The 19,407-nt window shown below is 40.6% G+C and overlaps 1 protein-coding gene across 13 annotated transcripts in view; it reads right to left on the reverse strand.

Annotated features, from left to right (window-relative positions):
• The window catches only part of ARID1B (AT-rich interaction domain 1B), a 534,317-nt gene that overhangs the window by 83,774 nt on the left and 431,136 nt on the right, over positions 1 to 19,407 (reverse strand). For 7 of the 13 annotated variants that reach the window (XM_073627912.1, XM_073627909.1, XM_073627907.1 and 4 more), the window contains one exon: positions 8,650 to 8,778. The exons of 5 other annotated variants lie outside the window; for them this stretch is intronic. In XM_073627912.1, coding sequence (XP_073484013.1) covers positions 8,650 to 8,778 — 129 coding nt within the window. Of the gene's footprint in view, positions 1 to 8,649; positions 8,779 to 14,015; positions 14,079 to 19,407 lie in introns of all 13 variants that reach the window. One more of the 13 variants, XM_073627910.1, reaches the window with a different exon arrangement.

A 19,407-nucleotide genomic window follows, 5' to 3' on the forward strand; every position in this document is an offset into this window, starting at 1 on the left:
TAGAAGTGTTTTGGTGTGTTAAAAAAGGAAACAAAATATTGTGTTTGTTTTATGGCGTATTGTAGAACACACTTACTACAATGTATGTTCTGAGTTAACATTTGCTTTGAAAACTCAAATCTGCTCTACTGGTTTTCTAAACCAGCCTTGGACAAATCTCACCAACTGGGAGCCAGCTCAGCTTTATAAACCTAGGATCCAGCACTATGCAACCTGCATATGAGTATAGGTAGTTGAAAGATACATAGTTAAGCAACAGTTAAAAGGAAAACATTTGTTCTGTTAATTTTTAACAGACTTCATTTTAACAATAAAATTAAAAAAAAAAAAAAAAAAAAAATATACAGAACAGACTATTACTTTACAAGCAGAGCAACTTTTAACCATAATTAACAATAAACAATAAGTACCAAATATTCCAATGGACTAAAATGCACTAAAATTCCAGGGCTATTGTTAGGTAAAACCGACACTGCATGAGAACACAGTGTTACTATATTGAGAGCCAATATTGGGTGATACAGACGAAGTTATATTCTTTTTATAATTGCTGTCCATGTTAGCCTTCCCAAAAACATCCAACACTTCCAACATATGACAGAAACCATAAACCGGACATACAGTTATGCATGCAAAGCAAAGGTTAAAGGGGTTGTAAAGCTTAGTATTTTTTCACCTTAATGCATCCTATGCATTAAGGGGAAAAACACCTTGCACTCTCCAACCCCCCGTTTTACTTACCTGAGCCCCGAATCTCTGTGGGCGCGATCCTGCGTTGCTTTCCCCCAGCTCTTGTGGGCTCTTCACTGGATGATTGATAGCAGCGCAGCCATTGGCTCCCGCTGCTATCAAATCAATGATGTGGCGCGCCGGGGGCGGGGCTGAGCGATACAGATGGCAGCTATGGCCGCCGACTGTATCACATGGGAGCGCGCCCTCAAGCTAACCCCCTTGGGAGAGTGCTTCCCAGAGGGGGGGTTAGCTCTTGCGGAGAGGAGACGAGACAGCCGCCGAGGTACCCCAGAAGACGGGGATCGGGGCCACTCTGTGCAAAACGAACTGCACAGTGGAGGTATGATATGTTTGTTATTTAAAAAAAAATAAAAAATAAACTTTTACAACCCCTTTAAGGTACGTTTATCGGTACGTTGGGCAAAACTAATACTTTGGTGAGGAGAAGGTAAGTAAGGATTCAAAGAGGCTAATTCAGTGTTCTTTTAGTGGTAGGGGCTAAGGTTAGAGATTTGATTAAGATTTGAGGCTGAAGTTAGGGTTAGGCTACATTTAGAATTAAGGTAAAATGTTAAAGGTTAACTTAAGGTTAAAGTATATCCAAAGCCAAAACGTATCTAAAGTCAACAAACTTGTCATTTGTTTTTAATAAGGGAGATTTCCTCTCACTTCCTGACCTGTAGATTCAACAGGAGGTAAGAAATCTTTCCAATGCAAGGGATATCTTCCCTTAAGGCCCTTTCACATGGGCTTTCCGATCAGGTCCGCATGTCAGTTTTTCCAGGCGGACCTGATTGGATGCTCTATTCACCACTATGGAGCAGCGGATGTCAGCGGTGACATGTCTGCTAACACCCGCTGCTATCCGATCCAAATGGTGACCCCATTTTCCATCCGCCTGGACAGGCGGTCCGTTTTCATCCAATCTCCCCATAGAGGACAGCGGGACTCTGACAGGTCCATCTCTGCACCGTGAGCGGAGACGGAACTGTCATCTGCCTGCTCAGCGGGGATTAGCGGAGCGATCCCTCGATGAGCAAAGCGGAGTCTGCTGGGTGGACCGCCCGTATGAAAGGACCCTTAGACAGTTGTCATGGGAACACTGGAAGATTTTCCCTTGCTTCCTGTTCTGGTGGCAACTCAAAATTTAGTATTTACTGCACTATCATTTCTTGTGACATTGTGATCAGGTCAATTAGAGTGAACTGGAACACATATAGCAATAAAAACACCACAGTAGATGTAACACCAATATATCCATGCTTTTGAATTTTTCAAAAATATTTTGTCTTTGGTTATACTTTAAGTCTTGAGAGTTAACATTTAGTGTTGCAGTATGTTATGGTTAGTTTAAGGGGTGAGGTCAAGTTAAATTGTAAAAGACACTAAGTATTAGGGTAAAGCCAACTACACACGATCAGAATATCATACAAAAAAATACTGCTTTTAAAGCGATCGTATGATAATCTGATCGTACGATTTACATTTGATCAGTACAGTTTTCGTACGAAAATACTATACAAATATATTACATCACTTCTGAATTTTTATTCTGTCCTACGAGAACTGTCAGACTTTAGTAACATCCTCCTAGAACTAGAGAGCACCCACCAAGCTGTTTAAATACATGGATGGGAAGTGAAGTGATTAAACCACAGCAATGAGAAAATTCACAGAAACAGAATGGAAATTATTTCTCAAACGAACAAATTTGTAACAGTGTATGTGGTTTTTGTTTGGGAAAGTCCATTTATTCAAAAATCAAATGATAAGAGTAAACGAAAATGTAAAGTACTTTCGTATGACATTTATCATGTCATCACATGTACTGAGAATTTTCATACGAATGTTCATTTGGAAATCTACTATCCAGCTGTATACTAAATGTTCAGTCCATGACTGACTACTGTTATGAGATACACATGCTTACTAGTAGCAAGAGATAGATTATCCAAACAGTACCAATAAGTAAATATATGAAAAATTAAAAATAATTTATTGAGGTAATGTATGGTCGGAACTGAATATTTTTTCTAGTTAGGCAATAAAGCAAACATCAATATAAGTGCTCGAAGCTAAAATAATTAAATCAACTTTTGAGGTTATTGTGTAGTTAAAAGCTTTTATACACATGCAGCATTTTATATGAAACAACAATTCTATAGAAGAGACAAAAGAGGGCAAAAGCACGCTAATGAGTGATTCCTTAGCATATACGCTGGTCTATGAATTTAACAGAATAGGATGCTTCTTAAAAGCATTTCTTAAGCTGCGAATTGCCTGCCTCTCCAATCATGAAGAGATTGAAAACAAAATGGTTTGAAAATGCTTTGCAGGCAGAAAAACATCAAATTAATTCTAAATATAATGAAGCAACAGACAGAATAAGTACTGGGGATAGGATTACGCATGACAAGACTGTCAAGATCTAAAATCAAATGAGTGAAGATAAAAAATGCACATGCTCAAGTAAAAATTTAGATAGTATTACACATGGTTAAAGTAGCAAGTGCCCAGGATAAGTTAACCGAGACAAATGAGGTATACTGTAACTACATAAAAAAAGTTCACTGTCTACATGATGCTTAGGCTACTTTCACATTGGGGCCCCCACCACATTATCGCTAAAGCGCCGCTTTAGCACTGTTTAACTGGCGCTTTTCGGATGCTAGCAGGATGCCTTTAACCCCCACTAATGACCGAAGAAGCGGTTAAAAACGCTGTGTTGCGGTGCTTCAGAAGCGCTTTTCATGCGCTTCGGAAGCGCTGCCCATTCATTGCAATGGGCAGGGCACTTTGGGAGTGCTGTATACAGAGCTCCCAAACCACCCCAAAGATGCCTCTTGCAGGACTTTTTCTAATGTCCTGCAAGCGCACCGCCCCAGTGTGAAAGCATTCGGCTTTCACATTCAGGTGGCATGGGAGGCAGTTTTCAGGTGCTTTACAGGCTCCATTTCTAGAGCTAAAATGCCTGAAAATGGCCTCAGTGTGAAAGGAGCCTTATGGATAAGATTGTTCTATGATAATTACAAACATTTTAGGTGCAACCTAAATTTTTTTTGCTCACAAGCTTAATTTGCATTTACAGAAAACTGCATATTAAACAATCAGTATTTCTACAAATACAGATAGTTATAAGCAAATGTCCCAAAATGGTAAAGCAACAGGTTTGCTTTAATCCCCCACCCCTATCAGCAAAAACGTACCATTTCTGTACTCCACAGCTACTCTATTTATCACAGAGAGCCAAAGGAAAATAATCCAAAACTTCTGGGTTTGGAGGCGCATGTGACAGCACTGGCACATGGGGAGTGCATTGTCCTAAGTAAGCTAGGACCCCAGTGACTTGTAACCTAAGCTGGATAAATACTTTACAACTTTTGTTCGATTTCCTTTAGATTTACCTCCCACTATGTAGTACAAGGGCCTGCCTGATTGCATACAAATTGAAAGTGTTTAAGTTTGACCTCATGTTATATGGTTTTGGTAAATCTAAAAGAAAAGTATGTATTCAGCTTTACATAAGGCTTTTTGTTTGCTCCCTGAGGCCTAATGGAGAGAATGGAAGCTAATATATATGTGTCTGTGGGGTCTGCCTTAAAATAAAACTGTTGCATTACTCTGCATTGATGAAGCACAGGTTCTCTTTAAGTGGTATGCAAATATTGACAAAGCATTGGCCTCACCAGCTCAAATCTTCCAATATTACCATTAAATGACCAGTAAGGAGGTTTGGAAGAAAGAACTGCCAAACTCAGATGTTGCAAGAAAACATCTAGATTTGCATACAACATCAGTTGCCCACATCTCCAGATCTGCTGAACATTTGGCTTTCACAGTTAATGCACTTTAGGTACTGTATGTGGCAGATTTAATTTAAAAAGCCCTAAAGACTACTAATTCTGATTGGGTAGGTTTGTTATTATGGGACTCCCTTATGACCCACAGAAACATTGCTACAAGATTTTTGTAAACAGGCTTATTCAGATTTGATCTTTTGACTTTTTGAGCTCTGTTAAGGAGTTCCATTTTCCTTAGAACTGGATTGTATGTAGTAACCAGTTATCTTGTCTGTTTTATTCTGCTTGTAGAGCAATGGTGGCTATTAGACAAGTTGACTCATGAGTGTCAGCTTCCTCTGATGTAGCAATTTTTTAAGCTGGACAGCCAGTGGACTAAATGAAAAAGAAAAGAACCAAAACAAGTGGGTTCTTCTATACACAAGCAAGGTGAACTGAGTGATTCCCCCCTGCTGAGACAGTGTATCAAGATAGACTTCTGTAAACAGGGGTGGCCACACATGGATGAATTGATCTATTTATGGCCAGTTTTACTCGTAATTTTATTTGCCTTATATAAAGCACCACCACATAATCAAAAGTAACATGTCTTAAATATTATTTCTCAAAAGTATGGTGGGTTTTTGGTATAGAGGTCTAAAGCCAAAAGAGGACATTTGCTGTCTTTGTCCTTGACTATCTATACACCCAATGTCTGACCACACCCAGCAGAAAAATTGGGAGAGAAAGCAATCAAATGGAATTGAACTTCCCAGCTGATTACTAGAGTTTTTTACTGGAGTAAACTGGGGTTCAGAAGCTCCGCCCTCTTTCCACCTTAGACATAATTTGTGCAACAAGAACATGTATGTTTGTATAGCGACTGTTTGTTCAATGCACACCTGGCTGCCACTGTATGTCAGTAGGTACCTTTAGAAAGTTTTATTTATTACAGGTACCTATATACCTGTTTACACAATGCTTTACATATATTGTACATTCACTTTAGTTCCTGCCCTCAAGGAGCTTACAATCTAAGGTCCCTAATCCATGTTCATACACATCCTAGGGCCAATTTAGACAGGAGCCAAATAGCCTACCAGCATGTCTTTGGAGTGTGGGAGGAAACTGAAGTGCCCGATAGAAACCCAGTAGTGCTGTGGTTGGGATTCATACTGACAACCTTAGTGGTACCAGGCAGAGGTGCTAACCACTTAGCTACTGTGCTGATAATATCTAAGAGTGGATCAACAGTGTCAACTCCATTGCCCTAGGGCCATACTACAACCGGGCTTAAATTAAAGTGTTACTAAACCCACAACAGTAAAATCAGTCTGTATATGCAATAAAGCATGCTTGTTTTACACACTGTGGAACCTAAGGGGTTAATTCTTTGCATTGTGTATAGAGGCTGTGTGATCCTGTCTCTCTGATCATCCTCTTCTTCCACTGTCCCCTATTTTCTGTTAATACACAGCTCAGGGACAAGCTGCACATGCTCACTTTGGTGTGTATTGCTAGAGAGGTGTTATTGTTTTTTTGGGAGGGTGCATGTGATCAGCAGAGGGCCAATCAGCACTGTCCAGAAAGAGGGTCGGGGAAGAATGAAAACTCCTTCTACAAGCTTAAGCAGACACTGACACAAGTCACAAGACTGCTTTATACTGCTGATGAGAAAAGGTATTTAGCAGTTTATATTTACTAAAACGATTTAATTTCCATGTTCTGTGTACTGTGGGAGACCAGATATAGTGAATGCAGGATCCTGGGTTTAGTGACATTTTAATACTTGATTTCAAGTGCAAGTATATTCAAAACTTTATTTTTTTTGTAAGATTAGAATAGAGTTGGGGAGGCTTAAGCCCATTAGTTTATTTTTTTGCTGTCTCTAGTCCACTGCAGAGAAATCACTTTAATTCCTGCACTGGAGGCACAACAGGACGTGAGAGGAAACCTATACAAGATAATAGGAATCCCCCTCTTGTACAGTTGTCACCAGACAGGTGTTCCCATTGGAAGATTTACCTTCACCTTTTGTTCTGGTGACAATTCAAAAATTGTGGCTTTTCCCTCACTTTCTGTCTTAGTGACAATGGTCACTAGGACAAACAGAGGGTGAATCTACCAAGCAGGGACACTGACCTTGTCTATACATATTCTTACATTTTATTTTATTCTGAAAATAATAAAAAAGGGCCAGTATGTCTTATGATTGATAAGAAAACCTGCTATGTGTTATATCCGATGCATTGTTTCTGACTATAAAAAAGTGCACAATATCAAGGTAAAAAAGTATAATTATTTTGTAAGGTCACACGGCTGCTATGACAATATTGCATGAGTGACACACTAGGGATTTTTTTTCCTTTAAAGACAGTGTGTTCAAATCATATTCATGAATTTACTGAATAAATAATTTTACTATGTTTTCACATTTTTCTGTGAATCATTTGAACATGTTTTAATTTTTTTGCACAAAATACCACTCATTGACTAAGACAAATACGAGGTAGGATACAAAAAAATAAATCAATGAATACGTACATTATATAAACTGGGAATTGTGAGCTCTTAACAACGTATTATGTTCCAAATGAAATAAATAGCAAAATGTGTAAATATCTTTTCTACTACTGTATTCTAAATATAAAGCTGAACTCCAGGCACATTGTTAAATATACAAATGAAATACATACAGGAGAGCGATTTTATCTGCCAAAAAATGTGTATTTCTGTCACTTAAGTCTTGAGATTTACACAGCTCTGTCACACAGCAATGCCAAGTCTGGTGCAGCTCAACAACATTTATAGCGGTCCTCTCCACCCCCAGCCTATCAGCATGTTTCTTATACTGCAACACCACTAATTGTCTCCTTGTGCTGCGTTTCCCTCCGCTAGTCTGAGCTCTGCTGTACAGTGTACTTCACGAGGATGATACAAAGTCTAATTTAACTATTTTTGCTGTTTAAATTTAAGATGAACCTTTAGTCACTCTCTTAGGTGGCTCCCTCAACCCCCCCCCCCACCCCCAGCACCCCCATTATGGCATGTGCGTAAATGTGCTAAAGGGCATGGTCTGACCTTCAGGTCCTTGAAAGGCTCTTCAGCAGATCTGTGCATGCCCATGTGATTTACATACACAAAAATCATAAAGGTTTGGGACTTTCCTAATAGCGGTCTTCTCTTTCTTGGGGAAACCCATGCATGTGCAGAAGCCCTGCAGCATATCTGTACACAAGCAGGGGGGTGAGGGAAAAAAAGTATGTTGCAATTCTTCCTTAGGTGAAAAATACGGAAGTACTGCTTCACAAATAAATGTCATCGATAAAAATAAAAAAAAACCACGTATGTCCAATTGTAAGGGAGGGCGGGGGAGAGGCAAGGCAACATGGCATAAACTTTAGGGTGAAGGTCTGCTTTAAAAAAACTGTAATAACGCATAGAGCTGCTTACATTTTTGTACTATATATCTGCCTAGAGCTCAGCTTTAAAAAGTGGGTATTACATATAACAGCAATTAAAGTATTTGTAGAGAGTTGCCATGGCTCTTCTCTATTGCCGCCGAAAAAATATGACCCTTATGATCTTAGATCGATATCTAAACAAGACACCAGCTAGAACCAAACACATTTTTTTTCAAGTCAATGTACTTTGTGTAGAAATTCCACAATAAAAGGTCAAAAGAACATCACAAAGTAACAAAAGCAAAACACATTGTGTTAAGCAAGCCTACATGTCACATAATGCTTCCCATACAACATATGACAATTACAGGAGCTAGCAGGTGAAATGAGTAGCACAATTTTCGTGAAGGATCATCAGAGCCACCAATGCAGGCAGGAGGGGTGTAAAGACCATGAGCCATGCAGGACATTGTGGCAATGCTTAAAGGACATGCACTTGTCACCATCCAGGTTAGTAACGGTGAAACTTGCAAGGGTTAAAACTTTTAAAGCCGCACGTTATAACACTTGTACTGCTAGCAACCACACTATATGACAGGGAACACATGCCACAAATAGGCATAGAAGGAGCAAAGTGTCAGTACACAAACAAGTAACAAAAAATATATACACAAGTAAAACAAAACAACAAAGATTAATGTCCAAGGTCCCAAAGCAAGCCCATTGCTACCTACCCGTACTGATCAGGTTGATGCATCATTGGAACCTGAGAGTTGCCATAGTTGGGATGCTGTGAGGAAAACATGGGGCGTCCACCGGCCCCAGACTGGCTGGGATAAGCAGGCAACCTAATGTATGGTGGCCTAAAGCAGGACAAAAGAACAAGCTTTGTACTATAAATCAAGAAGCCAATTAAATTCCACCATGGAAAATACCTAAATGTTAAGACAATGATCAGCATTGTAAAAAGTAGTAATTGCAAAGCAAAAATAAATCCAATTACCTCTTTTGGACATAATGTGTGTGCTACACTAAGGCCCCGTACACACGGGCCGAATGTCAGCAGACATTGTCCAGTTCAAAAAAAAAAAAATGGCCGACATTTGGCCTGTGTGTATGCCAGCCAGTCCGTCCGTTCGGCCAGCTTCTGTCGGACTTGCATGCTGGAAATACCAGCAGCCGACCGGGTCCCGATCCGCGCTCTCAGACAATGGCTGAGAGCATTAATCAGAGTGTTCTGGCGTGGGGGGCATCCCCCTGGCAGGACACAACAGCTCAGCGGGGAGATCTCTGTACCAACATTGGATAGTTAGTACAGTGGCTCAGACCGGAGCTGACAGTTTTCTTTTTAACCCAAAAAAAATGAATATAGTGTGTACCAGGCTTAAGCCATTGTGTCTTAAACAGTTTGAGTAGTATTTTCCAAACATTTAACACAATTTTACAATTTCACCAGCACTACTAATTTTAAATACCTGATTGAAAGCAAAAGGGTTTTTGGACACTTTGGACAAGGATGATCTATATATGCATCCATGAGACAAGATTTTGAATAAAGCTGTGCCCTATGTGCATGTAACTGAGAACGAGCATATAAAAATGTTATGATTTCAAAATATGTACTTTTAATACTCTTTAGGGTTTTATCATGGAACCCCAGGCAGAGCACAGATTCAGAAATGTGGCAATGTATACTTAAAGAGATTATGAAATCCTATGATACCCAATGCTGCTCCTGAATTGCAATGTTAAGTAAAGCCTCTGTGCAGTTGACCTGGTGACACCGATAAACATATTTTCTACTGTGCCACTGTGAGTGCTTTTAGCATCTGGAGGATACCAGGATTTTTGGGCTATGTCATAAGGTTCCCTCATGGTAGGCCAACAGAGATGTTAGCACTGGCCACTTAGCTTCCACCCTGTCCACCAAACTGCCAATTATATCAAAGGTATACCAGGAGATGCAGTCCAGGTGCCTAAGGTGCGCAGCTGGCAGAGTCGATGACAAGGAAGTGGCTCCATATTTAATAACTTATTCAGAGATCCAGGATGCTCTAGAACAGGGATATGCAATTAACGGACCTCCAGCTGTTGCAGAACTACAAGTAAACGAGGCATAACAAGACGCTGACAGCCACAGGCATGACGGGACTTGTAGTTTTGCAACAGCTGGAGGTCTGCTAACTGCATATCACTGCTCTAGAAGAATTGGAAAATATATGCAGGAGAATCCAGGTGCCTGTCTGAGCATACAGCATCATTTTGATAACCTTTTCCAGTGGCCATGTTTGCTTTAGGTCCCCCTTCATAACTCCCTGGGGTTGGTGTGTTATAAGGAACACATTCACATTGAAATGACCTTAAAAAACAATATACATCTTTTTTTGTGCAGTGCAGTGCACCACAATGCTCATGTTGTAGCCTACTGTGATAGTGTGTTGGAGATCTGGGAACAGGTGTTCCCACTAAGCAAACATGTAAAAATGCCCTTCAAGGAGTATCCTACAACTTCAACGAAGTAGAAGTCCATGCATAAAACACTTTCAGTGGAATAGAAGTCCATGCATAAAACACATTATTACATGGAATTTGAAGGGGTATACTTTGGGGTTGATTTAATAAAACTGGAGGGTGCAGAAGCTGGTTGCATCTCTGCATAGAAACCAATCAGCTTTCAGGTTTTATCATTAAAGCTTATTTGAACAAGCTGAACTTAGAAGCTGAATTGGCTACCATGCACAGCTGTGCCAGATTGTGTACTCTCTAATATTAGTAAATTCACCCCTTTAAAATTTGTATTAATTATTTATAGCCAATTAGACACACACAGTATGCTAAAGTAGCACACAAAAAGGATAAACTTTTTACAGAATTTTATAATTACCACCTAGTTAACCCAAATGCTTATATAAGCTCTTGTAAGATCTACAGCAGTGGTTCTCAACCCTATCCTCAAGTACCCCCAACAGGCCATGTTTTCACGTTTTCCTTTATTTTGCACAGGTGCTTTAAATCAGAGTCAATGGTTTGGTATTCTGGACAGCTATTTTATCTAAGAGAACTTCCCAAAACATGGCCTGTTGGGGGAACTTGAGGACAGGGTTGAGAACCAGTGATCTACAGTATCAATGGGAAATGGCCTTTTTTTTGCTTATTCTGATGGGGAAATGCTGATACAACTAATGCCGGGTCCATGTGAGAATTCGTTAGATAAAATAAAGTAACTGTAAACAACGCTCTATAGTTCACTACGTTCTCATTGTTTTTATATTTTCAATAAAGGGGAAAGAAATATTTAAGCACGAATTGCAGTGGAAACCCAATCTACATTGACTGCTACAATGCCCTCAGGAAAAAAAGAGAGAAGAGAGTCCAGAGAGAAAATAATTTGTGCCTGTTTATGTGCCACAACAGACAGTAATAATAAATGCATTCTCTATGGTAAAGATATAATGAATATTATTTGCAATGACATTAATAAGTGTTTATGACTAACTATTTCTCAGCCTCTGTTGTAAAGAATTTGTAAGGGAAAGGTATAGCTAAGCGCAAAAATTAATGATTCCTCTATTTTTTTGCTGAGGGCCACCATTTATCTGTCGCGTTTTATTTGTACAATTTAACACATACTTGGATAGCTGAGGTTGCAAAATATCACATTACTATTTCGATGCAAACAAAAGACTTAACAAAATATAGTAAAGGGATCCAAAGGGAAAAAAGTAACCTATACCATGAATGTACAGCTTACCTAAAAAGCTTCTTAAAGATAATGGCTATTATACTACTGCAAATTGTAGGTCTTTTAAGAATGATCACACTATTTGTTTTCTTTTATATAACAATGGCAAAGAGAAGAATCATTTGTGTTGCAACAGTTTCAAAAAATTCAGTAAAATCTTGATCTAGCTATTGTTGATTCTAGTAATAATTTACTACAGATTATTGCCTACAGAACGGGTAAAAAAAAAAAAAAAAAAAAAAAAAAAACACAGCTGGTAATTTTTCCTCTATAGAAATTCCTTTTTTTTTTTTTTTTTTTTTTTTACTTCATATTCATTTATGTTTTTTCCCCACATATACATGCTGACTGCAAAAGCACCCCTGGAACTGTTCTAGTTTTTTCTAACCCCTGTCATTCTCACTCTGAGTACTTGTAATATTATTATTACATAGATTATGTACAGTATATCTAAAAAATTAATATATTTCTGCATACCAGTGCTTAAAGAAGGGTGTTTTTTTCCACTCAATGTTACCTGGCAATTCTGTGAATAATACACTTCCTGTCTTTGGGTTGCTATGCTCATACTTCCACTACATCTATGGAAGTCAGTCATGGTTGTCACACGGGATAGACTTCAAAGACGTCTGCCTTTGCTTGATTACAGTGGATTGATGGGACTGGTAGTTTACATAAGATAAGATTGTTTTGCTTTGTTGCACAGATGAAGTGGCAAGAACATTGCATTTCTGTTAAGATCAACAGATATTTTCTGTAGTTGCTGAAAATATTCCTTGCTTGAAAAATGGAAACTGAAAGAGATACCACCTCCAAGGACTGGTAATTGAAAACTTTTTTGCTTTTGGGTTTGAATAGACTTAAACTGTTAATGGTTAAAATACAATATTTTAGCGATCAAGGTCCTTTAACTGCTTTCCCTCCTTTTACCCAACTGTCAACATTTGATTTTGTTTCCACGTTGGCTGCGCACTACAATATTTTTTTCCAGACAGAAAACACCCAAAATTTCCAACAACAGGTACTATTTGCTGACTATCTGATTAACTAAATTTCTATCCGGGTTATGTTCTGGATTAATGGAAATAAGGTTTAGCTACCTACCTTTTTCACAAGATAAAAAATTATGACAAAAGTAAAGTATTCATAATATCATTATTAAGAAAGTGAATTCAAATAAGCCGTTAGAAAGCCTAGCAATGTAAATGCCATTAACATGTCTTGTGATTCAATGCCTCAGCTGAGAATTTTTGGAATACAACATGAATTTTCCTGCCACAGAATAAACATCTTCGTGCAGCTTATTTTGGCCTCGTTCTGCTGCTTACATGCAGAGGAGGTTATTTTGGCCACTATGTTAGCATTGCTTTAGAGAGGATGTTGAAAAGGCCAAACAAGCTGTGCAAACAAATATATTCATGACTACAAAATATACAATTTTATTGACATGGTGGGCGATGACTGGCTCAAAACGTCACATCCCCCAAAATTCTATAACCCTATTGGTGTGCATCATTTACAAAGTACTTCAAACTAATTATAAGTAATCCTTGGAATTAAATTTATCTCATCAAAAGGTCTAGAACTGCAGATATATTAACAATATTAACATTATGTCTACTGCAGGGGACACATTAAGGGGCAAATGCACTAAGCATTCCTTTTTTTTTGAGAAACATGTAAAATAGGTCAGTTTGAAATAAACAATATGATTAATCTGTATTAATCTTTTACAAATGTGTTTCTTTTAGGCCTGAAGATTACTTAAAACCACCAAAATATGTGTGTGTGTTTTTTTTTTTAAAGCAGACACCCTAGAGAATAAAATCTTGGTAATTAAATTTTTTTTATGTTTACAATGTTTATGTTTAACATTTTTATAATTAAAACATTTTTGCTGTATTATTATTTTACATAATTTTTATTGCCACCACATAGGGGACCAATAGCCCTGATGGAACCCAAACCATGTTCCATCAGCTGCTTCCCCAACACTGATTCCAGAAAATGGCAGCTCCGGACCAGGAAGTCATGTCATATACGTCACTGTCTGGTCTGTGTACAGGGGGGAGGCTGAGCAGAAGGAGGTCCACTGAGCTCCTGCCGCCCTTCCCAGCAACAAACAGTCATGACAGCACCGGGCCCACAGGTAGGACAGCAGAGCCCAGTGAACATGGCAGGGGGGCATGTGGGGGGTGGCACATAGTGGCGGAGGTGGAAGTGCTAGGGAGCTTCATAGCTGCTTGTATCACTTTCACATGAAAGCTGACAATTGGCTTTACTAAAGTACACACACACTTTGCCGCTATAGAGGCCGGGAGTGTGTAAAAAAAAAACAAAACCCCCCGTTAGACTTACCTGTAACAGTATTTCCATGAATCTTCCAGGACAGCTACTTGGAGACATGATTGGCTCTGCCCCCTAAAGGAAACATAAATCAGACATGATTTAAAAGGCCCTCCCCTTCCTCTGACCCTCAGTTGTTTTGAAGATCAAGTAAACCTCCACCAATGTGCATAAGGCAGAGGAATAACAATCTCTCTAAATCACCACCACTTAAATAAGTTAAATAAAAGAACCAGTGCCAAAATAGGGTGGGAATCCGATACTGCCCTGGAAGATTCATGGAAATACCATTACGAGTAAGTCTAATGGGGGTTTTCCCCCTTCATCTTCCAGGACAGCTACTTGGAGAGGATAAGCAAGATTCTTTATCTTAGGGAAGGACGACAGCCTGTAGTACTTTCCTTGCAAAGGAGAGGTCCTGGCTGGAGAGTATCTGGATAATGCTTAATGAAGGCATGAGAGGAGCACCAGACAGCAGCTTTGGAGATCATTTCCAACAATGCTCCTGCTCTTTATGCCCACGATGCGGCCAAGGATCTTGCAAAATGAGCCCTAACTCTGGTAGGAGGGGCCTGACCTGAAGACCTGTAAGCCTCATAAATTGTTTCCTTAATCCATCTGTAGATGGAGCCCTTATTCCCATTCCTGGGACCACTAAAGGAAACTAGTAGCTGAAAGAGATTTCTAGTGAGTTTAGGAAATCCCAAGTAATGTAGTAGACATCTTTTCATATCCAGAAACTTAAATCTTTCCTCCTCCGAATACCTGGGGGAGGTACAAAGGCTAGGAAAAACTACTTCTTGTAACCTGTGAAAACTGGAAGAGACTTTAGGCAAGTACAAAGAGTCAGGTTTAATAACCACCCTATCCTCCAAATTCTCAAGAAAGGGTCTTTACAAGAGAGGGATTTCAAGTCAGAAATCCTTCTCACCAAAGAAATGGCTAAAGGAAGGTAGTCTACATAGTTACCAATCCTAAGGAAGCCTTATTTAAGGGTTCAAAGGGAGCTCTAGTAAGAGCGTTCAAAACCAAAGACTGGTCCCAAGGGATAATCTGCCTAATTAATCTGGGTGTACGTCTAGGTCTTTCTAAGAGAACGTTTTTCATCAATAGCTCCTCGGCTAGCCTGCCATCCAAGAAAAGTGACAAGACGGCAACCTGAATCTTAAAGATGCTAACAAAAAAAGGCCCTTTCCTACTCCCTCCTGTAAAAAATGCAGTATACAGGGGATAGTAAAAAAGCCAAACCCAGCTCTCTTTTGCCAGGAAACAAAGGTCTTCCAAATCTTCAGTAAATTTGTCTTTCAAGCAACTTATGGCTGAATAAAATCGTACTAAAACTTTTTCTGAATACTCTTTCAGTTGTAAAATGCGCCACTCAGCTTTCAAGCCGTCAAACGGTAAATCAGAAGGTTTGGGTGGAGTACTGGCCCTTGTCGGAGAAGGTTCTTTCAATCTGGCAGGGACCAGGGGAAAGCTGTTGAAAGTGTTCTCAGTGTTGAGAGCCAACTCCTCCTGGGCCTCAATGGAGCTATCAGGATTACTTCTGCTTGAACAAACCTCTGGATTACCAGAGGCAACAGCGCAAACTGCGGGAAGGCATATGCAAGACCGAACTTCCATGGGAAAGTCAGCGCACCTGTCCCTAAAGCTTCCGTCTGTCTTTCTAGCGAGAAAAAAGGTCTGGAAGCTTCCTGTTTAGACAGGGTGCAAAAAGATCCACTACAGGTACACCCCATCTTTGAGTGATCTCTTGGAAAATTTCTCCCATTTGCTGCTGCTGATACTCGATTCAGATAGTCTGCTAGAATATTTGCAGTGTAACTGATGTGAACCACCCTGATCTAAGCAATACTGTCTTCTGCCCAGCCTAGAGGCTGCTCGCTTAGGGATAAAAGAACATTTGAGCAGGTGCCCCCTTGCTTGTTAAAGTATGCCATGGCATTGTGTGAAAAGACCAATAACTTATCTGCTTGGATCCTAGGCTCCTGAGCTATGAATGTCCTCCCTACTGCAAGGAGCTCTCTGAAATTGGATCACTGGGCTGCATTCTCTGGCTGTCTGGCTCCCTGAGCCTGCCAGTCCTCCGAGTGAGCTCCCCAACCCCACAGACTGGTGTTGGTGGTAACTTTTACTGAGGAACACTGTGCCCAAGGTTTCTCTCTCTGCAGATGGTCTGGAAGCTCCCACCAGGACAGTCCGAGAGAGTCTCTGCCCAGAAGTTGAATGATCTGATTCAAGGAGCTCTTCCCGTATTCCTCATTACTGAGAAGAAAAGATTGAAGGGGCCTGGAATGTAATTGAGCCCACGATACCCCTAGGATTACTGCTGTCATCAAACCTAATAAGTGCATAAGTTGGCAAATAAAGGCTTGTGGGAGCATCCTGAAATCCCCCAGAGAAAATTATTTTAGATATTTTTTTGTACTGGATGAAAGATCTTTTGGTTGTGTCTATCGGGCAACCCCAAAAAGCATAGACTCTGGGAAGGAACTGGACACCATTTTTCTAGATGAATCTTCCAGCCTACCTCTTATAAAGTCTGCAGCAACAGCTGTGAAGATCAAGAAATCTTCCAGATAAGGAACGATTGAGATCTTTGCATTTATAAATAGGTCATGATCTTGGTTATGATTTTTGTGACAAATCCCGGGCCTGCTGAGGAACCAAATGGTAGGGCCCTGAACTGCCAATAGCGTGGTCTGTTCTCTGAGAGAATCTCAGAAATGTCTGATGACCCTAGCAAACTGGCACATGAAGACAAGTGTCCGGAAGGTCCAGAGTTAACATGAATACTTCTGGTAGCAACAGATTTCTGACCAAATAAATGCTTTTCATAAGGAATCAGCTCTAAACCAAAAATCTGTTCAGAACACCTAAGTTGATGAACATCCAAAATTTGCCAGAAGGTTACTTTACAAGAAAGTAGCAACCTGAAATTTTTGATTCTCAGAAACTGAAGAAACCATTTGCTCAGATTCGCAAAGAGAAATCAGGTCTAATATGGCCTGCTTTCTTCACTGATCCCTGGGTAGACGGGTGAGAACCCCCCCCCCCAGGCCTGGGGAAAGTCTAAATTCTAACCTGTAGTCCTCTCTTATAATCTGGAGAATAAAGGGATTTTTGGTGACCTCTGCCCATTGTTTGGCAAACCAGGTCAACCTTCCTCATACCACTAGTCTGCCATCACTGCAACCTTTTGGTAGGGGCTAAAGGAGCAAGCAGTGCCCCCTTTTTGATTTATCTTTATTGAACACCCACTTTATTTAGGTCAGTTGAACAACCGATATAAAATTGGATTTGATTTGGAAACCAAAAAAAGGGGCTCTTACCCTGAGGATTATTCCTCTGGGAAGGAAACGCTTATTTTTCTCTGAGAAATGGGCCAGGACTTCCCATGGGGTAGAACCGAACAATAGCTTATCCTAAAAAGGAAGTCCGCACAAATTATTTTTAGAAGTAAGGTCCCCCTCCCAGGATTCAGAAATGCCACAGATTTGGTGACCAGGGGGGAAAGATTCCCTGACCTCAACAGGAATGTCAAAGGAAAATAAGCCATTCAGCCTCTGGATTCAAACCTCTAGATTCCTAGCAATATATGTGGAAGCCAAGGCTAGACCCAGGAAGAAAGCTATGGCCTCAACCTGTTCACAAGTATAGACAGCTTTTAAAAATTCATCAATTTCTACAACCAGAAAGAGTAATCTACCAGAGCTAATGGCTACTTTGAAGTGGAAGGATCTAAACCTGCTCCTATAAAGAGGAAACAGATTCAGGCCCTGCCACTAGCGCTTAGCAGCTATCAGGCAGCCTGGACCTACAGTTCCAACACTTTTACCTAAAGTCTAGGAGAAAACAGAGAGCAAAAGCATATAAGGACAAACTTTTACTGAATGCGATACAAACAAATACCACTGGCCCTAATGGCTATCATCCATAGCATTAGGAAAGGCACATACCTTGAGGGTTACACTGGAACTGGATGCAGCCACTGGATCGGCTTGAGCAGGTGGTCCATCTATAGGGAGGTCCTCTGTGTTCCACAGAAAAATCCCCCACTGCCAACCTTGGTGAGGGACACTATAATGAAGTGCTGACCCAGCAATATAGCACCGCTAGGCCAAAAACAGGCACTGTACTCCAGGCAGAGCTATTGGCAGCAGTTCCCCAGTCAGCACGCCCTAACATGGCCAGCCCAGAAAAGGAGATCCGGCCTCCGGAAGTACATCACGACACTTCCGGTTCTGGCGCCATCTTGCCACGTCACCGGAAGTGCGTCATCTGACGCCATTTTGATGCAGAGAGCGGAATTTTAGTATGCAGCTCTCCCACCAATTCTCCTCACCTAAGTCCACCATGGCAATACGCACTCAAGGCCTGAAAGACACTGGGATGTGGAAGTTGCCTCTTAAAATATTAAGGCAAGTAATGCACCAACCCTTTAGGCAAAGAAAAGAAAGAAAAGAAAATACAGCAACCGGAGTTTACCAGACCTATAGAAAAAAAACAAAGTTTCGGTGTGTACTCCTGGAGGGTCTGCAAACACAAAACAACTGAGGGTCAGAGGAAGGGGAGGGCCTTTAAAATCAAAACAGGTCTGATCTGTGTTTCCTGTAGAGGGAGGAGCCAATCATCTCTCTAAGTAACTGTCCTGGAAGATGAAGGGGGAAAACACGCCTGCCGCATTGTAAAAATCTGAATCCCCTGCAAGTGGCTGGGGAGTCGGATTTTACCGCCCCCCCCTTATCCTGTCACCCTAAGGCGACTGCTTAAGCTGCCTTTTGGTAGTGCTGGCCCTGCCTGCCTCTAGTGGCTTAGCTTCAAATCTCTATTCTACCAAACAGATGGAAAAGTAAATATGTCACATCAATATGATTATAGGGTAAAAACTCCAACACCACCTGAAAATATGTGCTCAACACATAAAATAAAGTGGATCCCCACTGTAATTTTTGAACGTCAGACTATAAAAACTGCAACTCGCTTAAAGTGATACTAAAGGCTAATTTATTTTTTTAAATAACAAACATGTCATACGTACCTCCTCTGTGCAATTGTTATGCACAGAGCAACCCTGATCTGCTTCTTCTCGGGTCCTGGTGGCATGCCTGGCCCCTCCCTCCTGCTGAGTGCCCCCATAGCAAGCAGCTTACTATGGAGGCACCCGAGCAGGCTATCTCCTGAGCCGCTGCTCTGTCTGTCCTTTTAGACACAGAAAGCTGCTTGGCCTCCACCCTCTGCTCTCTCCTTTCTGGCTCACTGGCTGTGATTGACAGTACGTAGCTGTGATTGACAGAAGCCAATGAGGCGGCAGAGACTCCAAAGAGCTGCTGCTCTCTGGCACATCGCTGGCTCAGGTAAGTATTGTGGGGCTGGGAGGAAAGTTTTTTACCTTCATGCATAG

This window comes from Aquarana catesbeiana, linkage group LG04, assembly GCF_042186555.1.
Source record: "Aquarana catesbeiana isolate 2022-GZ linkage group LG04, ASM4218655v1, whole genome shotgun sequence".
NCBI lineage: Eukaryota > Metazoa > Chordata > Amphibia > Anura > Ranidae > Aquarana > Aquarana catesbeiana.